The 18,539-nt window shown below is 39.9% G+C and overlaps 2 protein-coding genes across 5 annotated transcripts; both read left to right on the forward strand.

Annotated features, from left to right (window-relative positions):
- Positions 1-3,769: 3,769 nt before the first annotated feature.
- On the forward strand, positions 3,770-8,679 carry LOC144203722 (microtubule-associated protein RP/EB family member 1-like). Of its 2 annotated transcripts, none has more exons than XM_077727297.1 (7): positions 3,770-3,924; positions 5,108-5,250; positions 5,807-5,952; positions 6,105-6,306; positions 7,074-7,183; positions 7,262-7,414; positions 7,625-8,679. In XM_077727297.1, the coding sequence occupies exons 2-7, from the start codon at positions 5,130-5,132 to the stop codon at positions 7,667-7,669; spliced, it is 777 nt and encodes a 258-aa protein (XP_077583423.1). In that variant the 5' UTR covers positions 3,770-3,924; positions 5,108-5,129; the 3' UTR covers positions 7,670-8,679. The 2 variants fall into 2 exon arrangements, with proteins under 2 accessions (XP_077583423.1, XP_077583429.1); XM_077727303.1 differs by lacking the exon at positions 3,770-3,924 and adding an exon at positions 4,473-4,600.
- A 799-nt stretch (positions 8,680-9,478) lies between these two features.
- On the forward strand, positions 9,479-18,402 carry acss2 (acyl-CoA synthetase short chain family member 2). Of its 3 annotated transcripts, none has more exons than XM_077725464.1 (19): positions 9,479-9,869; positions 10,629-10,824; positions 11,323-11,414; positions 11,499-11,602; positions 11,674-11,746; positions 11,820-11,895; positions 12,153-12,258; positions 12,712-12,759; positions 13,499-13,636; positions 13,787-13,957; positions 14,581-14,714; positions 14,807-14,939; positions 15,009-15,065; positions 15,414-15,494; positions 15,577-15,685; positions 15,766-15,834; positions 16,133-16,309; positions 17,401-17,475; positions 17,962-18,402. In XM_077725464.1, the coding sequence occupies exons 1-19, from the start codon at positions 9,743-9,745 to the stop codon at positions 18,087-18,089; spliced, it is 2,094 nt and encodes a 697-aa protein (XP_077581590.1). In that variant the 5' UTR covers positions 9,479-9,742; the 3' UTR covers positions 18,090-18,402. The 3 variants fall into 3 exon arrangements, with proteins under 3 accessions (XP_077581590.1, XP_077581598.1, XP_077581606.1); XM_077725472.1 differs by having other exon boundaries at positions 12,715-12,759; XM_077725480.1 differs by lacking the exon at positions 12,712-12,759 and having other exon boundaries at positions 9,480-9,869.
- Positions 18,403-18,539: the final 137 nt, after the last annotated feature.

Raw genomic sequence — 18,539 nt, forward strand, 5'->3', positions numbered from 1 at the left:
CTACTCTACTCTACTCTACTCTACTCTACTCTACTCTACCCTACCCTACCCTACCCTACCCTACCCTACCCTACCCTACCCTACCCTACCCTACCCTACCCTACCCTACCCTACCCTACCCTACCCTACCCTACCCTACCCTACCCTACCCTACCCTACCCTACCCTACCCTACCCTACCCTACCCTACCCTACCCTACCCTACCCTACCCTACCCTACCCTACCCTACCCTACCCTACCCTACCCTACCCTACCCTACCCTACCCTACCCTACCCTACCCTACCCTACCCTACCCTACCCTACCCTACCCTACCCTACCCTACCCTACCCTACCCTACCCTACCCTACCCTACCCTACCCTACCCTACCCTACCCTACCCTACCCTACCCTACCCTACCCTACCCTACCCTACCCTACCCTACCCTACCCTACCCTACCCTACCCTACCCTACCCTACCCTACCCTACCCTACCCTACCCTACCCTACCCTACCCTACCCTACCCTACCCTACCCTACCCTACCCTACCCTACCATACCATACCATACCATACCATACCATACCATACCATACCATACCATACCATACCATACCATACCATACCATACCATACCATACCATACCATACCATACCATACCATACCATACCATACCATACCATACCATACCATACCATACCATACCATACCATACCATACCATACCATACCATACCATACCATACCATACCATACCATACCATACCATACCATACCATACCATACCATACCATACCATACCATACCATACCATACCATACCATACCATACCATACCATACCATACCATACCATACCATACCATACCATACCATACCATACCATACCATACCATACCATACCATACCATACCATACCATACCATACCATACCATACCATACCATACCATACCATACCATACCATACCATACCATACCATACCATACCATACCATACCATACCATACCATACCATACCATACCATACCATACCATACCATACCATACCATACCATACCATACCATACCATACCATACCATACCATACCATACCATACCATACCATACCATACCATACCATACCATACCATACCATACCATACCATACCATACCATACCATACCATACCATACCATACCATACCATACCATACCATACCATACCATACCATACCATACCATACCATACCATACCATACCATACCATACCATACCATACCATACCATACCATACCATACCATACCATACCATACCATACCATACCATACCATACCATACCATACCATACCATACCATACCATACCATACCATACCATACCATACCATACCATACCATACCATACCATACCATACCATACCATACCATACCATACCATACCATACCATACCATACCATACCATACCATACCATACCATACCATACCATACCATACCATACCATACCATACCATACCATACCATACCATACCATACCATACCATACCATACCATACCATACCATACCATACCATACCATACCATACCATACCATACCATACCATACCATACCATACCATACCATACCATACCATACCATACCATACCATACCATACCATACCATACCATACCATACCATACCATACCATACCATACCATACCATACCATACCATACCATACCATACCATACCATACCATACCATACCATACCATACCATACCATACCATACCATACCATACCATACCATACCATACCATACCATACCATACCATACCATACCATACCATACCATACCATACCATACCATACCATACCATACCATACCATACCATACCATACCATACCATACCATACCATACCATACCATACCATACCATACCATACCATACCATACCATACCATACCATACCATACCATACCATACCATACCATACCATACCATACCATACCATACCATACCATACCATACCATACCATACCATACCATACCATACCATACCATACCATACCATACCATACCATACCATACCATACCATACCATACCATACCATACCATACCATACCATACCATACCATACCATACCATACCATACCATACCATACCATACCATACCATACCATACCATACCATACCATACCATACCATACCATACCATACCATACCATACCATACCATACCATACCATACCATACCATACCATACCATACCATACCATACCATACCATACCATACCATACCATACCATACCATACCATACCATACCATACCATACCATACCATACCATACCATACCATACCATACCATACCATACCATACCATACCATACCATACCATACCATACCATACCATACCATACCATACCATACCATACCATACCATACCATACCATACCATACCATACCATACCATACCATACCATACCATACCATACCATACCATACCATACCATACCATACCATACCATACCATACCATACCATACCATACCATACCATACCATACCATACCATACCATACCATACCATACCATACCATACCATACCATACCATACCATACCATACCATACCATACCATACCATACCATACCATACCATACCATACCATACCATACCATACCATACCATACCATACCATACCATACCATACCATACCATACCATACCATACCATACCATACCATACCATACCATACCATACCATACCATACCATACCATACCATACCATACCATACCATACCATACCATACCATACCATACCATACCATACCATACCATACCATACCATACCATACCATACCATACCATACCATACCATACCATACCATACCATACCATACCATACCATACCATACCATACCATACCATACCATACCATACCATACCATACCATACCATACCATACCATACCATACCATACCATACCATACCATACCATACCATACCATACCATACCATACCATACCATACCATACCATACCATACCATACCATACCATACCATACCATACCATACCATACCATACCATACCATACCATACCATACCATACCATACCATACCATACCATACCATACCATACCATACCATACCATACCATACCATACCATACCATACCATACCATACCATACCATACCATACCATACCATACCATACCATACCATACCATACCATACCATACCATACCATACCATACCATACCATACCATACCATACCATACCATACCATACCATACCATACCATACCATACCATACCATACCATACCATACCATACCATACCATACCATACCATACCATACCATACCATACCATACCATACCATACCATACCATACCATACCATACCATACCATACCATACCATACCATACCATACCATACCATACCATACCATACCATACCATACCATACCATACCATACCATACCATACCATACCATACCATACCATACCATACCATACCATACCATACCATACCATACCATACCATACCATACCATACCATACCATACCATACCATACCATACCATACCATACCATACCATACCATACCATACCATACCATACCATACCATACCATACCATACCATACCATACCATACCATACCATACCATACCATACCATACCATACCATACCATACCATACCATACCATACCATACCATACTATACTATACTATACTACTACTATATTATATATACTATATATAATTTCTCCAAACGTTCAATAAACACAGTGTAATACCAAGTGTCACCAGGATTAGGCAGGGATGTGGCACACCGGATTTTAGTCTCCCGGAAATCGAAGAAGAAGATGAAGAAGAATTAAAAGAAGAAGAAGAAACACGCAAGAATTTTTCCTTCCGCTACCGGTGGACTTTTTTAGACCGCACACTAACACAATAAAACGACTAAAATCTTTGGACGTTGAGGTGGGTACTTAATAGTCGGTGATTAATTTGTTGCCTGCCGTAAAAGATGATAGTGTGTCAGTAAAAATAAGGGAAAAGGGCTTCTATTTTCTTACCTGTTTAAAAATTAGAAACGAAAAGTGCCCCCCTATCTACACGCTTACTCAATGAGTAATACTGTAGTCAAATTGAGTAAAATTGTAATAGTGTGTGTTCGTCGAATTAATGGTTTAGTGGGTGCTGCATTTTAGGCGTTGGGAAACGGCGTCTTGGGGCGAGGGGAGTCTGTCCCGCCTTGCATTGTCCGGCTAACCGGTTAGCAACCGCGGCCCTGTTGGGTCAAGGCGCGGCTCTTTTTCTGTGTTATGTCTGTAATTTATGAAGGCACTGGGATTGGGAATGACGCAATGCTTTTGTTATGTGTCTGAATTGATGTCATTTTCCGCCTTAAAACAGGATTCCACTTATCATAAAATCATCTCTTTATAGGTATTAATTGATCTATTTGTTAAGAAAACACGCTGGACCCAATGTTAATTTGCTTCCCACTAGGTAGTTGAAACGGGTGCATTTTGGCAGCCCTCACACCATAATTTGGAAGAGTCTGAACGTTTGAGAAGCTTTATTCCGAGACTGTTCGTCTGAGAAGCTTTATTCCGAGACTATGACTCACGTGGTCGTCAAATTTTCTGTCAGGGTATGTTAACTCCCTGGGAATAAAGGGGCACCTCATTGGGAAAGTAGGCGGGTTCGATAACTGTCCCCATTTTGTATTTTTTTCTCCCTTTTTTTGTAAATACTTTACTCAAACCTGAATTTGTCAGGTGCATATTTGAGTGATTTAAGCCAATGGAAAAACAGTATTCATCAGCAACATCATTAAACTACTTCTTTTCTTTATATATATTAAAGATGCAAAAGAAAAGTGTAGACAAAAACAGATAAACTAAAGTTGACCAATGAATTGTATTGCCACACTTATATTCAAGTATCCTCTCAGCTCATTGGTCACTTACTTTTCCTAAGTATCCATCAAAGCAACCCTACCAGTGTGTTTTTATGTCTCTACAAATAGCTTTCTTCTAAAATATGTTGCGTGTTTGTGCACAGTGTAATGGATGTCCAAGCAACAATAGTTTTATTATCAGCTGTATTTCTTGATCTATATTTATTTAACAGTGCTCTTTTTCTCTGTGCCTTGCAGGGAGCATCTTTTTGGACAGACAATGGCTGTGAATGTCCACTCTACCTCGGTGACGAGTGACAACTTGAGTCGGCATGACATGCTCTTGTGGATCAATGACTCATTAAAAATGAACCTTACGAAGATCGAGAATTTGTGTTCAGGTAAGCCTTTTCTAAGATGTTTGTAGTACGAGTTGAAGATCCCTTATGTTGTGATTGAATAGCATGAATGTTTCCGCCATAATTTAGTTTAATGTGCCAGTTGAAACTGAGTTAGACTTAAATGCAGGCCAAAAATCTAGACATCAAAATTTGTATTTTCGTTGTTTGGTCTGGAGAAACCTTTCCCCTAAAATACACAGCAGATACAAAATATTATGAGGATCTCTGGAAAAGTGCAATCTCTCTCTGACCACTTATCCCCTTAAAATAAACTAAAACAAAAAAAAAAAAGAACTCATGCAAAGGTCTCCAGGCCCCACAAATAATATTGCAAATGTGCATTCTGGACAAGTGAACTCTCCTTTGCACTATTTGGCGAGCACTCGGGCTGTTTTGTGCAAGGCAGATGGTATGTCGACAAAAAAAAGTCGAAGTGCTGACTTGCCGGTCCAATAAAAAAGAATTCAAGTTCTCTTACAATTTCCAATCATACATTGAAGATGTTGTGAACTCATTTGAATTTGAGCCAGCTGACAATTTTTTCTTTTGCGTATAGGGGCTGCCTACTGTCAATTCATGGATCTGTTGTTCCCGGGCTGTTTGATTTTGAAAAGAGTGAAGTTTGGTGCCAAGCTGGAGCACGAGTACATTCACAACTTCAAGCTACTCCAGTCTGCCTTTAAAAAGATGTGCATTGACAAAGTAGGTGACACTTTCCAATAGGCCATACCGCCATATCCATTTCAAGAAATCGCTTAGAATAAAAACTAATACATTTTCTTTAGTTTCTTATTCTGTGAAGCATTTGCTAATGCCTGCAAAAACCTTGTATATTAACCAGGTTCCTCTTTCAGATCATTCCAGTGGACAAATTGATAAAGGGGAAGTTTCAAGACAACTTTGAGTTTGTGCAATGGTTCAAGAAGTTTTTCGATGCCAACTACGACAAGCGGGAGTACGACCCGGTGGAGGCCAGACAGGGCCAGGACACGGCACCTTTGCCTAACGCCGGCACGTCAGCATTTAATAAGCCTCCAAAGAAGGCCTTCAGTCGAGGTCAGCACTGGGCGTCTATTTACAGTGGGCATCATAATTGTGATTGTCAGAAAACATTTTGATTTCCTTTCAGAAAAAAATATTACGAACCGCAAACAACATCGCAAAATAATTCTGCAAACATGGGACAGTGATTTGGAGACAGATTAGCTCACTTACATTTTCCAAAAAGAAATAGTTTGAAGAAATCTGTCAATATCACGAGGCAGAAACGAAAACATCCCCGTAAAAGGACCGTAATTCAAAAGAGAAGATGCTTGTATCACTCTCCCCTTGTTTGTCATTCAGTTTTCCGCATGACAATAACCCAAGGTACACAGCCAAGGCCGCAGTAGCGTTTCTTAAGAAGAGGGTTAGTGATTTAGTGGCCAAATATGTTTCCTGATCCGAACCCGGCAGAACATCTTTGGGGAATTTTGAATAGACGTGGAGCGTTACATTCCTTCCAACATCAACACTATAAAACAGGTTATACGTGAAGTTTGGAAAAAGCGATGTTGCAATACGCCACAAATATTTCATTGGGTTGCTCGAAGACTTGTGAACATCATTAAAAGTCATAGAGATCATTAAAAAATACTAGATAAATTAAAATAATTTGATTTTTGTTTTTTTCAATGACTTAACTGTGTAAGTCAAACAATCGTATAGAAGTAGGTTATGGAATTGCAAAAAATATTCTTGTAATTGACATGAGTACAATTTTACTTTCCAAAGGTGTACTCGATTATGACCTACACTGCATATATTATCTGCTTTCTTATCAGCTCCTGGGAAGCCACCGGTCGCAACAGTCTCCCCCAAGGTGGTGCCAATTGCAAACAGGAAGACGGCAAGTGCCACCGGAAACAGGGACGGGGCAGAGGTTGTTTCTGAGGTAATGGGAAAAGAATGGATCTTTGGCACGGTTGTGTGGTTATCGTGTGAATAATTGTGGTTCTGTGTTGGTCCACAGATGGAAGATCTGAGGTGTGCCATTCAGGACATAGAGAAAGAGAGAGACTTTTACTTTGGAAAGCTGCGGAACATTGAGCTCATTTGCTTGGAGAATGAAGGCCAGGGCGATCCTGCCCTGCAGAAGATTGTTAAAATCCTCTATGCAGTTGATGTAAGTATTTATATGTAAGAAGTAAACAAAATAAATATACACATGACAACCTCTAAAGCAGGCGTGCCAACAAATATAAAAATATCATAATGGCCAGCACAAGAAATTTGACTTCATCCCATATCTATTGACTTGTCATCTTAAACAGTGCATCTCTATTAGCTTATTGGTCAAAATTGTAAATCTAATGATCTCTTTGGGTTTCTCCAGGAGGGCTTTGAGATCCCTGATGTGGAAGAACCTGAAGAGTTTTAGCATTGATGGACCACCGTTATTATTGCTCCTCAACATTCTCACTCGAGTCACATGAGTGAGTTTTTGCCGCTGCCGCCGGACTCCTGACTCCTCTATCAATAAATCTCTTTTGTACGATGAGAGGTTTCTGATGTTTAAGAAAATTATACGGTACATGTACGTGCATGTACTGTACATGTTTTACAATCCATTCTCAGTAACGTCTTCTGAAGTCCAGACTTTCAATTGACGGCAAAAAAATACGTCCCAGATTTGTTTGTCAAGTCACACAACTGAAGATATTGTGCCTCTATCGCTCTCATTTTGACATTTACAACTTGTCCCAATTATTCCAAAAGAAGGTTAAACGAGACATTGCCATTTTTTAAACTTTTTAATTTTTTTCCCCCTGGCAAAAAGTATGGAATCACCAGATTTGGGCGAGGACTCACTCAGACAATTAATTTTTTCCATGTTTTTTCCCTCCTCAATGTTATGATTCCATATTTTTTCCCCTATGCTTTGACTATAAAAGTAACAATTACTGACCACCGCTATGTTTTTCATTCATTTTTTTTTAATTTGTTCTGAATGTTACGTCATTGCACTTTTGAAAAACTGCATTATTGTTTCATGTTTGTGATTTAATTTTGTAGTACGGAATGAAATGTCTGAGCGAGTGATTGCCAAAGACCGGTGATGCCATACGTTTCGCTAGGGGTAGTATTTACTCAAATTAAATTCTGTGGGAAGCACTGGTCCATTCAGGTGAGTATCAATTTGATCTTCACTTGTAATCAATAGTCATAAACGGACAGAGCGAAATTATTGGTTGTTTTGAGTTCAACCAGGTTCAATGTTGTTTGGTCTTTGTAATGTGTGTATTTTTATGTGTGAAGACATTTGTGTCATTTAAAATGATCCTTTGGACGCCTTCCCAACTAAGTGAATGTTGCACACAATCAAACAGTGCCTGCATTCCTTTTTTGCCTTCTCATGAATTAATAGATTGTTTTCAAATCATTGTCTAATTTTGTGTTTTGCTTTTCTTGTATAGTGCTACAGCAGGCTTTCCTAATGGACTTAACTTATTTGGATATTGCTTAAAGATACAGTGACTGTTTCCACGACAACAAAAGGGTAGAGACTCTAGCATTTGAGGACAGAAAAACATTTGACATCTAAAGTTGTCAGGGGTTTCCTTGACTTTAAAAAAAATAGATAAATACAGCTGGAAGTGCGCCTTAAAATTGTATCATCACCGTGATGGTATAGGAGCAGGAAATGTAAAGAAGATGCATTGACTGATCTCAGATTCTAGTCAGTAAGCATCCCATGTGTCAGATTGGTTTAAGGCTCGTACCATAGATATAAGATATACAGAACTAGATGCAACACGTCCGAGTCATCGGCGTTCTCAATCAGCGTTCATCTTAAAGCAATTGACCCCGGCGGGTTCTTTTGTAGCGAATTTAAGAGGAGCCACCCCCTTAAGTACTCTTTACTCAGAAAAGTCTGCACGCATTTTGACACAATCCATTTTAACGTAGCTCCGAATCACGTTGAAAAGATTTCTAGCTATACAGTTAGTTTACTGCATTTCTGGTGTTTACGAAAAAATGTAGTTTGGAAATGTTAAGCAATATACTAGGAGCTATTTAAAAGTGCACGATCCATTAACTGCACATATAATGCTATGTTTAGCGCTGACACAAAGCGCCCATTGCTCGTCCAGCTGTTTATATGAGCTAGGAGATAATGTGATTTCTGTGTTGTCGCGAACGCACCACGTTTCTGATTGGCTGCTGGCAGTGGGTAAACGTAGGTCGCTGGCGCTCATTGTACTTGTCAAAGAGGAGGCGGGGGGGACGTGGACTTTGCAACGACCAAGGCACCCTCAAGGACTCGGTCACTGCTCCCTCCAGGAACCCGTAGATTTCTTGCGATATCTCTGTGAATTTTAAAAACAGACTTGTTCAACTTGGTGATCAAAAGACGGGATCTCAGCTTCCTATCAGTCGTTTGCTTTTATCAGCGCTATCCTTAGCTTAGCGACGCCTGTGTATTTTTTTGGATAGCACCCATATTTTGAAGATGATTCCTGACAAAGCGCCCGAGGACGACGTCTTTCACGGGGCTGAGGAGATGCGGAGCGGGGCGCATGTCCCCACATTTGAGAAATATAAAGAAATGTACATGCAGTCTATCCAGAATCCTGACAGTAAGTAAGCCTGCTGCTTTCGCCTACCAATGGCTCGCTAACGATCGATTGTGTGTAATTGATTAATCATGTCTAGAAGCCCTTTGGGATAAGACTGCAACTAAGATTGTTATTTATCACAATCTTAAAATCGCCTACAAAAATTAATAAGACATTAATAGAAAAGGCGAACATGAATTTCATTGCAAAGTTATGTGAAAATTTAAACCCAGGGGTGCCCTCCCTTATTTAGCTGGTTTATCCGAAATTGTCCCTTTCTTCAAACATTTATTCAGTTTCTGAACCGCTTGTCCTCAAAAGGGTCCTGGGGGTGCTGGAGCCCATCCCACCCAAATACGGGCACCAGGTGCGGGACACCCTGGATTGGCTGCTAGTCAATTACAAAATGCCTGGAATGGGAAAATGTATTTGTGTTTTTGCCTTGACAACAAAAAAGCTTACAAGAGCCACAAAAAATAAAATGACATGCAAGAAAAGAAGTTGACTATTGAAGCAAAAGAAAAAATGGGGAGAAAAACGACTGCATGTGAGTCTGAACTTCATAATCTCACCATTCCTTTATGGTAATTAGACAGAAGTTTTCGACCCCGAAGACGGTCATGGAGGGCGACTAGAAACGGAGAGAGAAATGCAATCATACATTCATGCAACAATATTATGGGCTAATATTTGTGCCATAATAAACATTGTTTAGCTGGCAATTGGCCCGGGGGAAATTCATTCTGTTCACATGTAACCTTTTGTCTTGTTGGCCTGCAGAATTCTGGGGGGACATGGCCAAGGAGTTCTTCTGGAAGAGTAAACATACGGGCCGCTTCCTGGACTACAACTTTGACGTGACCAAAGGAGATATCTTCATCAAGTGCATGGAGGGTGCAACCACAAACATCTGCTATAATGTGCTTGATCGCAATGTACACGACAGGAAACTGGGCGACAAAGTGGCCTTTTACTGGTCAGTATGACACACTCAATCTAGCCATCAACACATTCTCTGCAGATTATCGACCATTACGTACCCGGAGAAAATCCATGCAAGATCCACACATGAAGCTGAGAACCTTACTGGGCATTGAACCCTCCATCTTTATTAATGGGATCAAAAATTTCAACCTTATTTTGGGTTGCATAAGTGTTTTACAAGTTTTATCCCACTCATAACCATCATATATGGCATTATTGTTGACTAGCTTTATTCAAATAGAGGAAAAATACACATTTGTATGTGCTTATTTTCCCCCTTAATCACATTTATAAGCTATTGAATCGGGCCTTGGTATTGGCAGACCCTCAAAATCAGGTTACTCAGGCTCAACTTGCATGCAGAAATATGTAATCAGGACTTCCCTATATTTTTCAAAACCGGTTTTGTTCTTATGTTTGTGATATGAAATCTCACTGTCAGTGAAATCAACACCTAATGAACCCCCTTTTGTCATTTTGTTCCTTCCAGGGAAGGCAACGAGCCAGGCGATGAGTTGACAGTGACGTACAGAGAGCTTCTGATCAGTGTTTGCCGCTTTGCAAATGTTCTGAAGTCACAGGGTAAGATCAAATCTGCAACTTTTAATGAGCCCATCTCTGTTAAGTTACTTTCATAGTTTATTTTTTTGCATATGTGTTTGAAAGGTGTGAAGAAGGGTGATCGTGTAGCCATTTACATGCCCATGGTGGTTGAACTGGTGGTGGCTATGTTGGCCTGCGCTCGCATCGGGGCCATTCACTCTATTGTGGTACATTTAAGAGGGGCGAGCACGGGTGGCGGCACCTGAAAAGACATTATTTTTCAAACGGCCTCTTATAGTTTGCAGGTTTCTCTGCGGAGTCGCTGTGTGACAGGATTGTGGACTCTCAGTGTTCACTTCTGATAACTGCCGGTGAGTTTGCATGCCTGGTCAATGGCCTTTGGAAAGCATACTTAACTAGGTCATATTTTGTATACTCCTATAGATGGCTTCTACCGAGGGGATAAGCTGATCAACCTGAAACTTTTAGCGGATGAATCTTTACAGAAATGCAGAGACAAGTACTACCAACACACACACACACACACAGCGCATACACACATACACACACACCCATAATAAATCATGACAATCTGTGCAAATGTTTTGTTGTTTTAAATACCAATCATTTTTTGCAGTTTTAAGTTCTAATAAGAAAAACACAGACTTTGTTGGACAGCAACAACTTCCATTCATTGAATGCCTGTCTTATTCATTTACCATCAACCCTTTCAGATAATAAACTAAAAGGAAATAATGTAGTCTTTTCTATATCCAGGGGATTCGCACTTGAGTGCTGCATCGTATTGAAACACTTATCCAAAGAAGCACATGAAACTTCCCTCAAGTCTCCTCCTGCCAAAAGATCATGTCCTGACCTCCAGGTGATGACCTATTTCAAACATTTATTCCTTCCATAGTTTTACCGGAGAATCCAATTTTTTTATGTTATGTTAGAGATGTATTTGTCTTCTGGGCAATTACACAAACTTCACAAAGCTCAAGTTAGTCTTGGGAGGGTTATTGTTCAGAAAGCTTAACCCACTCAATTAACAATGCTACTAATGTTTTTCAGTTGGCATTATTTATTTACATTTGTTTTGGCTCAATAGTCGTATGTTTAGAAAGTGTTTTGTTAATAAGTAAATGTACTCTGTACACTGATTGTGACTCTTTTCAAATATTTTATCAATTGGGCTTTTAACACCTGACAGTCTTTGGACTTCTTTGGACAAGTTTTGTGTGGTGATATTGTGTTACTGTTTCCCTGTTTGTTTTAAAAAAATAATTCATCCGCTTCATGATCATCCCCTGCTTGCTGTGTCCCTTCCTTCCAGCAGGAGACAGAAACAGGCAGAGTAAGAAAAACTCGTCCTGTTCCGCAGGTACACGTCTTCGCTTCGCTCAAAACCCTCCCACTTTGTCTTTGTTGCCCCTCCCCATCACAACCAAGCTACATAAAATACTGCCAATGGGTAAAAACAATTGTCTAAAAACATTGACATGGCCCAAAACTGAAATTATTGCAATTATACTATGACTCCTGATGATGTAATTGTGTTTAAGGGTTTATAAGTAATGGATTAGAAAGCTCTGTGTTGTTTTTAACCCAAAAAGCAGTATGTTTATTGTGTGATAGATAAGTGCAAACATCTGAAAACACGAGACTTTCTGCTTGCTCACCTAAAAAAAACATTTAAAATTTATAAGTGACATCCCTAAAATTTTATTGAAAAGTAAAATTATATTGATTAGAGTCAACTAGCAATCCCTACGAGAAAATCTTCATCTCAGATGTTTGCTGATTTAAAAAAAAAATCTAACACTTTTTTTCTCTTTTTGTCATCAGTCATTGCACATAGACTCACATCTTTTCCTACAATATTGGTGCTTTAACTATCTTATTGTCTATTTTAAAGTGTAGATTTTTAGACCCCCTTTACACAGACACCAGTAAGCATGATAACTTTTTTTTGTTCTTTAGCTCTTGCTGACGATCCATTTCCTGCCAGTTTGGAGGCTTATTCATCTGACTAACTTTCAGTTTTCGTATTATTCCTAGAGATTAATGATGTTTTTATTGTATTGTATTTCTAACATTGTATTTCCTACACTCTTCTTAAGGTCCCGTGGAACCCAAAAGTGGACAAGTGTTGGCATACTCTGATGCGTGAAGTGTCAGATGAATGTGAACCTGAGTGGTGCACATCTGAAGATCCACTCTTCATTCTCTATACCAGTGGCTCCACAGGCAAGCCCAAGGTAAAATACCACCAGTCCTAGTGTGTGAATGTGAGCCTGTACGTCAAGTTTTAGTGGACGTTCCTCATCCCATTTAGTTCATTTGAGTCTAACGTTAAAAGAAGTTCTGTAAAAGTGGATTATTCAAATTTATGTCATGGTTCTTTTAAGGGTGTCCTCCACACTATCAGTGGATATATGCTCTACACTGCCGCCACATTTAAGCTGGTGTTTGACCACCGCCCCGACGACATCTACTGGTGCACGGCTGACATCGGGTGGATCACCGGTCACTCGTACATTACTTATGGGCCTCTGGCTAATGGTGCCACCAGTGTTTTGGTGAGTACCCCGTTTTGGGGTGCACTTTTGTTTACTTGTGGTAGCTACTCTGAAAACAGGGGGTATTTATTTAATAAATAGTAATGCATTTTATTCCAAGGTGCCTTCCAGGACACCCGGAGTGGGTCACTGTACAAGGATTAAAAAAACAAAAACAGAATAATAATTAGCCTGTCTGAATAAATGTGTTGGTGGTAGTTGAGGCGACAAAACAATTAAATGGTCTTCCACTAGGAGGCAGAAGATACTTTGTCATTTGCCATTCGTACAATAGACTAAATTGGCAAATGACGTAGCTGACATATTTTGATAGAGATACTATTACCGCAATGGAAGCTAAGTCCAAAAAATGAAATATATTGGAAATAATATTCCTATGTAGGATTGCCACAATAAAATTGATTGTACAAGTGTTGGTGTAATATGCAACTACTACTGGAGACTATATATATACTGTATTTAATCAATGTTTGTTGTTGTTGGTATTATACTGTCTATTGGCGCGTGTGTGTAAAAGAAAAATATAATACACATATACACTGTGAGATATGAGCCGGTACTACAGAATGGCAAATATGCACAATTAACTTGGGTGCGAACTAACCTTTGTGTGTGATTTTCAGTTTGAGGGTCTTCCTACATACCCAGATGTGAGCAGAATGTGGGAGATTGTAGACAAGTACCACGTGAGCAAGTTCTATACAGCCCCCACTGCCATAAGATTGCTTATGAAGTACGGCAATGAGCCGGTGCACAAGTGAGCAACTGCATACCTTTTTTTTTTTTTGGTCAAACCCCATGTCCTCCATTTACAACTTCAGTTTGACTCATGTTTGTGTGCGCATACAGGTACAAGCGAGATTCTTTAAAGGTTTTAGGAACGGTCGGAGAGCCCATCAATCCTGAGGCTTGGCAATGGTACTTTACGGTTGTGGGAGGCAGCAGATGTCCCATCGTGGACACCTTTTGGCAGACTGAGACGGTGAGTTTGCCTTTCGTGGCTGTGCACCCTCCTACGCATGTCTCAATCACAATGCTTTGTGTCCTCCAGGGCGGACATGTGATGACGCCTTTACCGGCAGCCACACCCATGAAACCAGGCTCTGCTGTAAGTCAAAATAAATGTAACAGTTCCTTAACACTATTGGAAATTATACTGCAGTATGCAGCTTTATAGATCCATACAGTAGATGCTACTACTAAGCAGGCGTGCGTGCTGGTGGGGTAGTTACCAGTATTTGTTCTGATGATTTAGTGAATTTTGTTTATATCTAAAAACAATACTTTTGGGGGGGAAAAGAAACCAAGATTTTCGGCTTAAGACAAAAATTAAAAATGCTATTATTTAAAAAAATATATATCTTACAAGCACACAACTATACGCCCTAACACTTATCCAAAGTGTTAAATGAAAGTTCTACGTGGTGCTGTGCACTAATAAAATTGTCTTTTTCAGACATTTCCCTTCTTTGGTGTCGTGCCCGCCATCCTAAATGAGTCGGGTGAGGAGTTGGAGGGCGCGAGTGAAGGTTACCTGGTAGGAAGGGATTCAATTTTGTCTTTGTCAAGCTCAGGGGAAAAAAGGAATGAAGGCATTTCTGTCCGGTCACTCCAAACAGGTGTTCAAGCAGCCGTGGCCTGGAGTGATGAGGACGGTGTATGGTAATCACGCCAGGTTTGAAAGCACCTACTTCAAGAAGTTCCCAGGATACTATGTGACTGGAGATGGTGAGATGAAGGAAAATGCAAAGGAGCTCTACAGTTGGCGCCTATCCTGATGAGGTAAATGTTTTATCACTTGTGTGCAGGGTGCCGAAGAGACAAGGATGGGTACTACTGGATTACTGGGAGGATAGACGATATGCTCAATGTCTCAGGTATGAGCAACATGTGGATGTCTCGGGCTACGTGTTTTATATTTTAATTTTTTATTTTTGGTTGTGCAAAATAAATCACAATCGTCCATTTTTTTCTAAATGACATCAATCAATTTGTTATGACATTTAATTACTGAAATATTCCAAGCTGAACATTATGTGCTTCCTGGATTTACAGTAAGGACCGGAAAATTGCCAAGTGATGCGTTCCTTACAACACACCCATTCTAAAAGAAATAATTATCTTATATTTGATTAAGTAGTCAAGATGGTTCTAGTTTTTCTTAAATCTTTGCAGGCCATTTGCTTAGCACAGCTGAGGTAGAGTCTGCCTTGGTGGGGCATGAATCTGTTGCTGAGGCCGCTGTGGTGGGTCGGCCTCATCCCGTCAAAGGAGAAAGTCTCTACTGTTTTGTAACGCTGCGAGATGGCGTCGCTTTCAATCGCACACTGGAAGCTCAACTCAAAAAACAAGGTGACTTTAGTAAAACACTGCAGATTTGTTTTCTTTTTTACTTTTAGTTTCCTAGCTCAACATTTTTGAGGCTGCAATTTTGTTGCCAGCACACGTTATATGAAGTGAAATTCTAGTACTCATAAGGAGGCTACATGGAGTAGAAACATTTAAATTTGAGTACTTTAAATACATAATATATTAAATACATAATAATAATGTACTTCTGATTAAGGAGGTGAACACTAATATCCAAGCAGGCTAGATGGGTGTAAGAAGATGTCTGATGTGTCTTGTAAAAGAAGGAGCTTTGCTTGAATCGAGGGGCACAGTTTATAAAACAGTAGTGAGGTTAGCCTTAAAGTTTGGATTGGAGACACTGGCACTGAAAACAAGAGAGAAAGCAGAGCTGGATGTGGTAGGAATCAAGCTGTTTTGTTTTTTTCTAGGACAATATGGTTTAATAGGATCTGAAATGGAAGTGCTCTGGCGTTAATTTGGACTAAACTCTATTTATGAATATATATAGAGGTGCACATAATTGGAAGAATGAACGTTTACATTTCTCTGCCCACTCCATCGTTTAGTCACAAAAGCTGAGTTTGTTGTGAGTCTTTCAGGCATCCAATTATGGTCAGATGACCTTGGGCGTAGGTTTCTTTTTTGTTCTCCAATGGATCAAAAGCCAGGTGACACATTCACAGGAGGTGTTTGTCTCGTTTTGCTTGCTTATTAAGAAATAATTATAGACCTACAGCAATGCAGTGGAGGTGCAAAATTAACAAACCAAACTTTACATGCAAATTTAACTAATGACTTAAAGGTACACACTGTTTTTCTATAGAGCATTCCAAACTCCTTAGTCTTTAGGGCCCCTTTATGGTCAAACTCTCATCAGCGCTATTGTGCCTACTCCCACATATGTAATATTTTTTGTAAACATGTATTTATATGATATATATATAATTCATTTATTTTCCTTACTTGGTGAAATATGTAGTCAAAATACAAATCCCTAGGTTGGAAAGTCTTTTTTGGGGGGATGAAAATAATATTTATTCCTTCGTCTGCTCAATTATAAAGGTGTTTCTTCTGTTGTCATTGTTTTATAGTTCGTGAGAAAATCGGTGCCATTGCCACTCCTGACTTCATACAGGATGCTCCAGCGCTCCCTAAAACCAGATCAGGTCAGAAATATGTACTGTAGCTTTCCAGGTCATAAACGTTTTAATGTAAAAAAAAAAAAAATGTAAACAAAAAAAACTGCAATTATTATAGAAAGTGATTATAGAAAGATCGAATATTATTTGATTATTTTTATTTTGGCACAATCCTGATTTCTTTACTACACAAGTAGAGTGGGATCTTCACTAGTAGAGTAGATCTCAGTTTCTCTTTCTTGGTAGATTTTCTTGTTGTTTTGATGCGAGTCCTAATTTAAAATAAGCATTAGTGATTCTGCTACGTTAATAAGGTTGGGAAATAAATATGTATATTTAAGGCTCTTTAATGTCCTCCTATGTGGGTAAGAAGATCTGGATATTTTTGCATGGATGTCTGCTTGTAAAAGAGCTATAATTTTAAATGGGCTACGTTTACAAGAATAGCCAACATTCTAGATCATTTTTGTGTCATCTTCGCACACAAGAAAATCAACTTTTTTTTCCCCTTAGGCAAGATCATGCGGCGTGTATTGCGCAAGATTGCCAGCGGCGAGCGGGACCTTGGCGACATCTCTACGTTGGCAGACTCGTCTGTGGTGGATCATCTTTTTCAGAACAGGTGCTGCTCTGCCGTATGACACCACAACACCTGGCATCTGTGACTTGGCCTCTGCTAATATGAAAATAATAGAAGTATAATGTGTGTGTATTTGTGTGAGACAGAAGAAACACATTTTATTTTCACTACGTTCTAACACACATACACACACACACTGAAGAATAACTGCTCAGATATATTGCTCTATTCCTCTAATAATCTCGCTTTAAATTGTGTTGTTAGTTTTCCTTTAAACCGCATTGTAGTGTGTCAGCACTTTTTATTCCTTTTTTTTTGTTTTGTGTTTTTCAACATTAATAATGTTTTTTGATTAAAACATGAAATGAACATTCCCGCTTTAGTGAATTTTTTCAAATTTTGTCAAATTATTTCACATCAGGATTTTAGTGACCTTTCGAAGTATTCTACTCTCAGCTTTGCTCGAATGTTAAGTTGAACTGTGTGATATTTATTGCACTTTTCTTTTAAC

The sequence above is a fragment of the Stigmatopora nigra genome, chromosome 1 (genome assembly GCF_051989575.1).
Source record: "Stigmatopora nigra isolate UIUO_SnigA chromosome 1, RoL_Snig_1.1, whole genome shotgun sequence".
NCBI lineage: Eukaryota > Metazoa > Chordata > Actinopteri > Syngnathiformes > Syngnathidae > Stigmatopora > Stigmatopora nigra.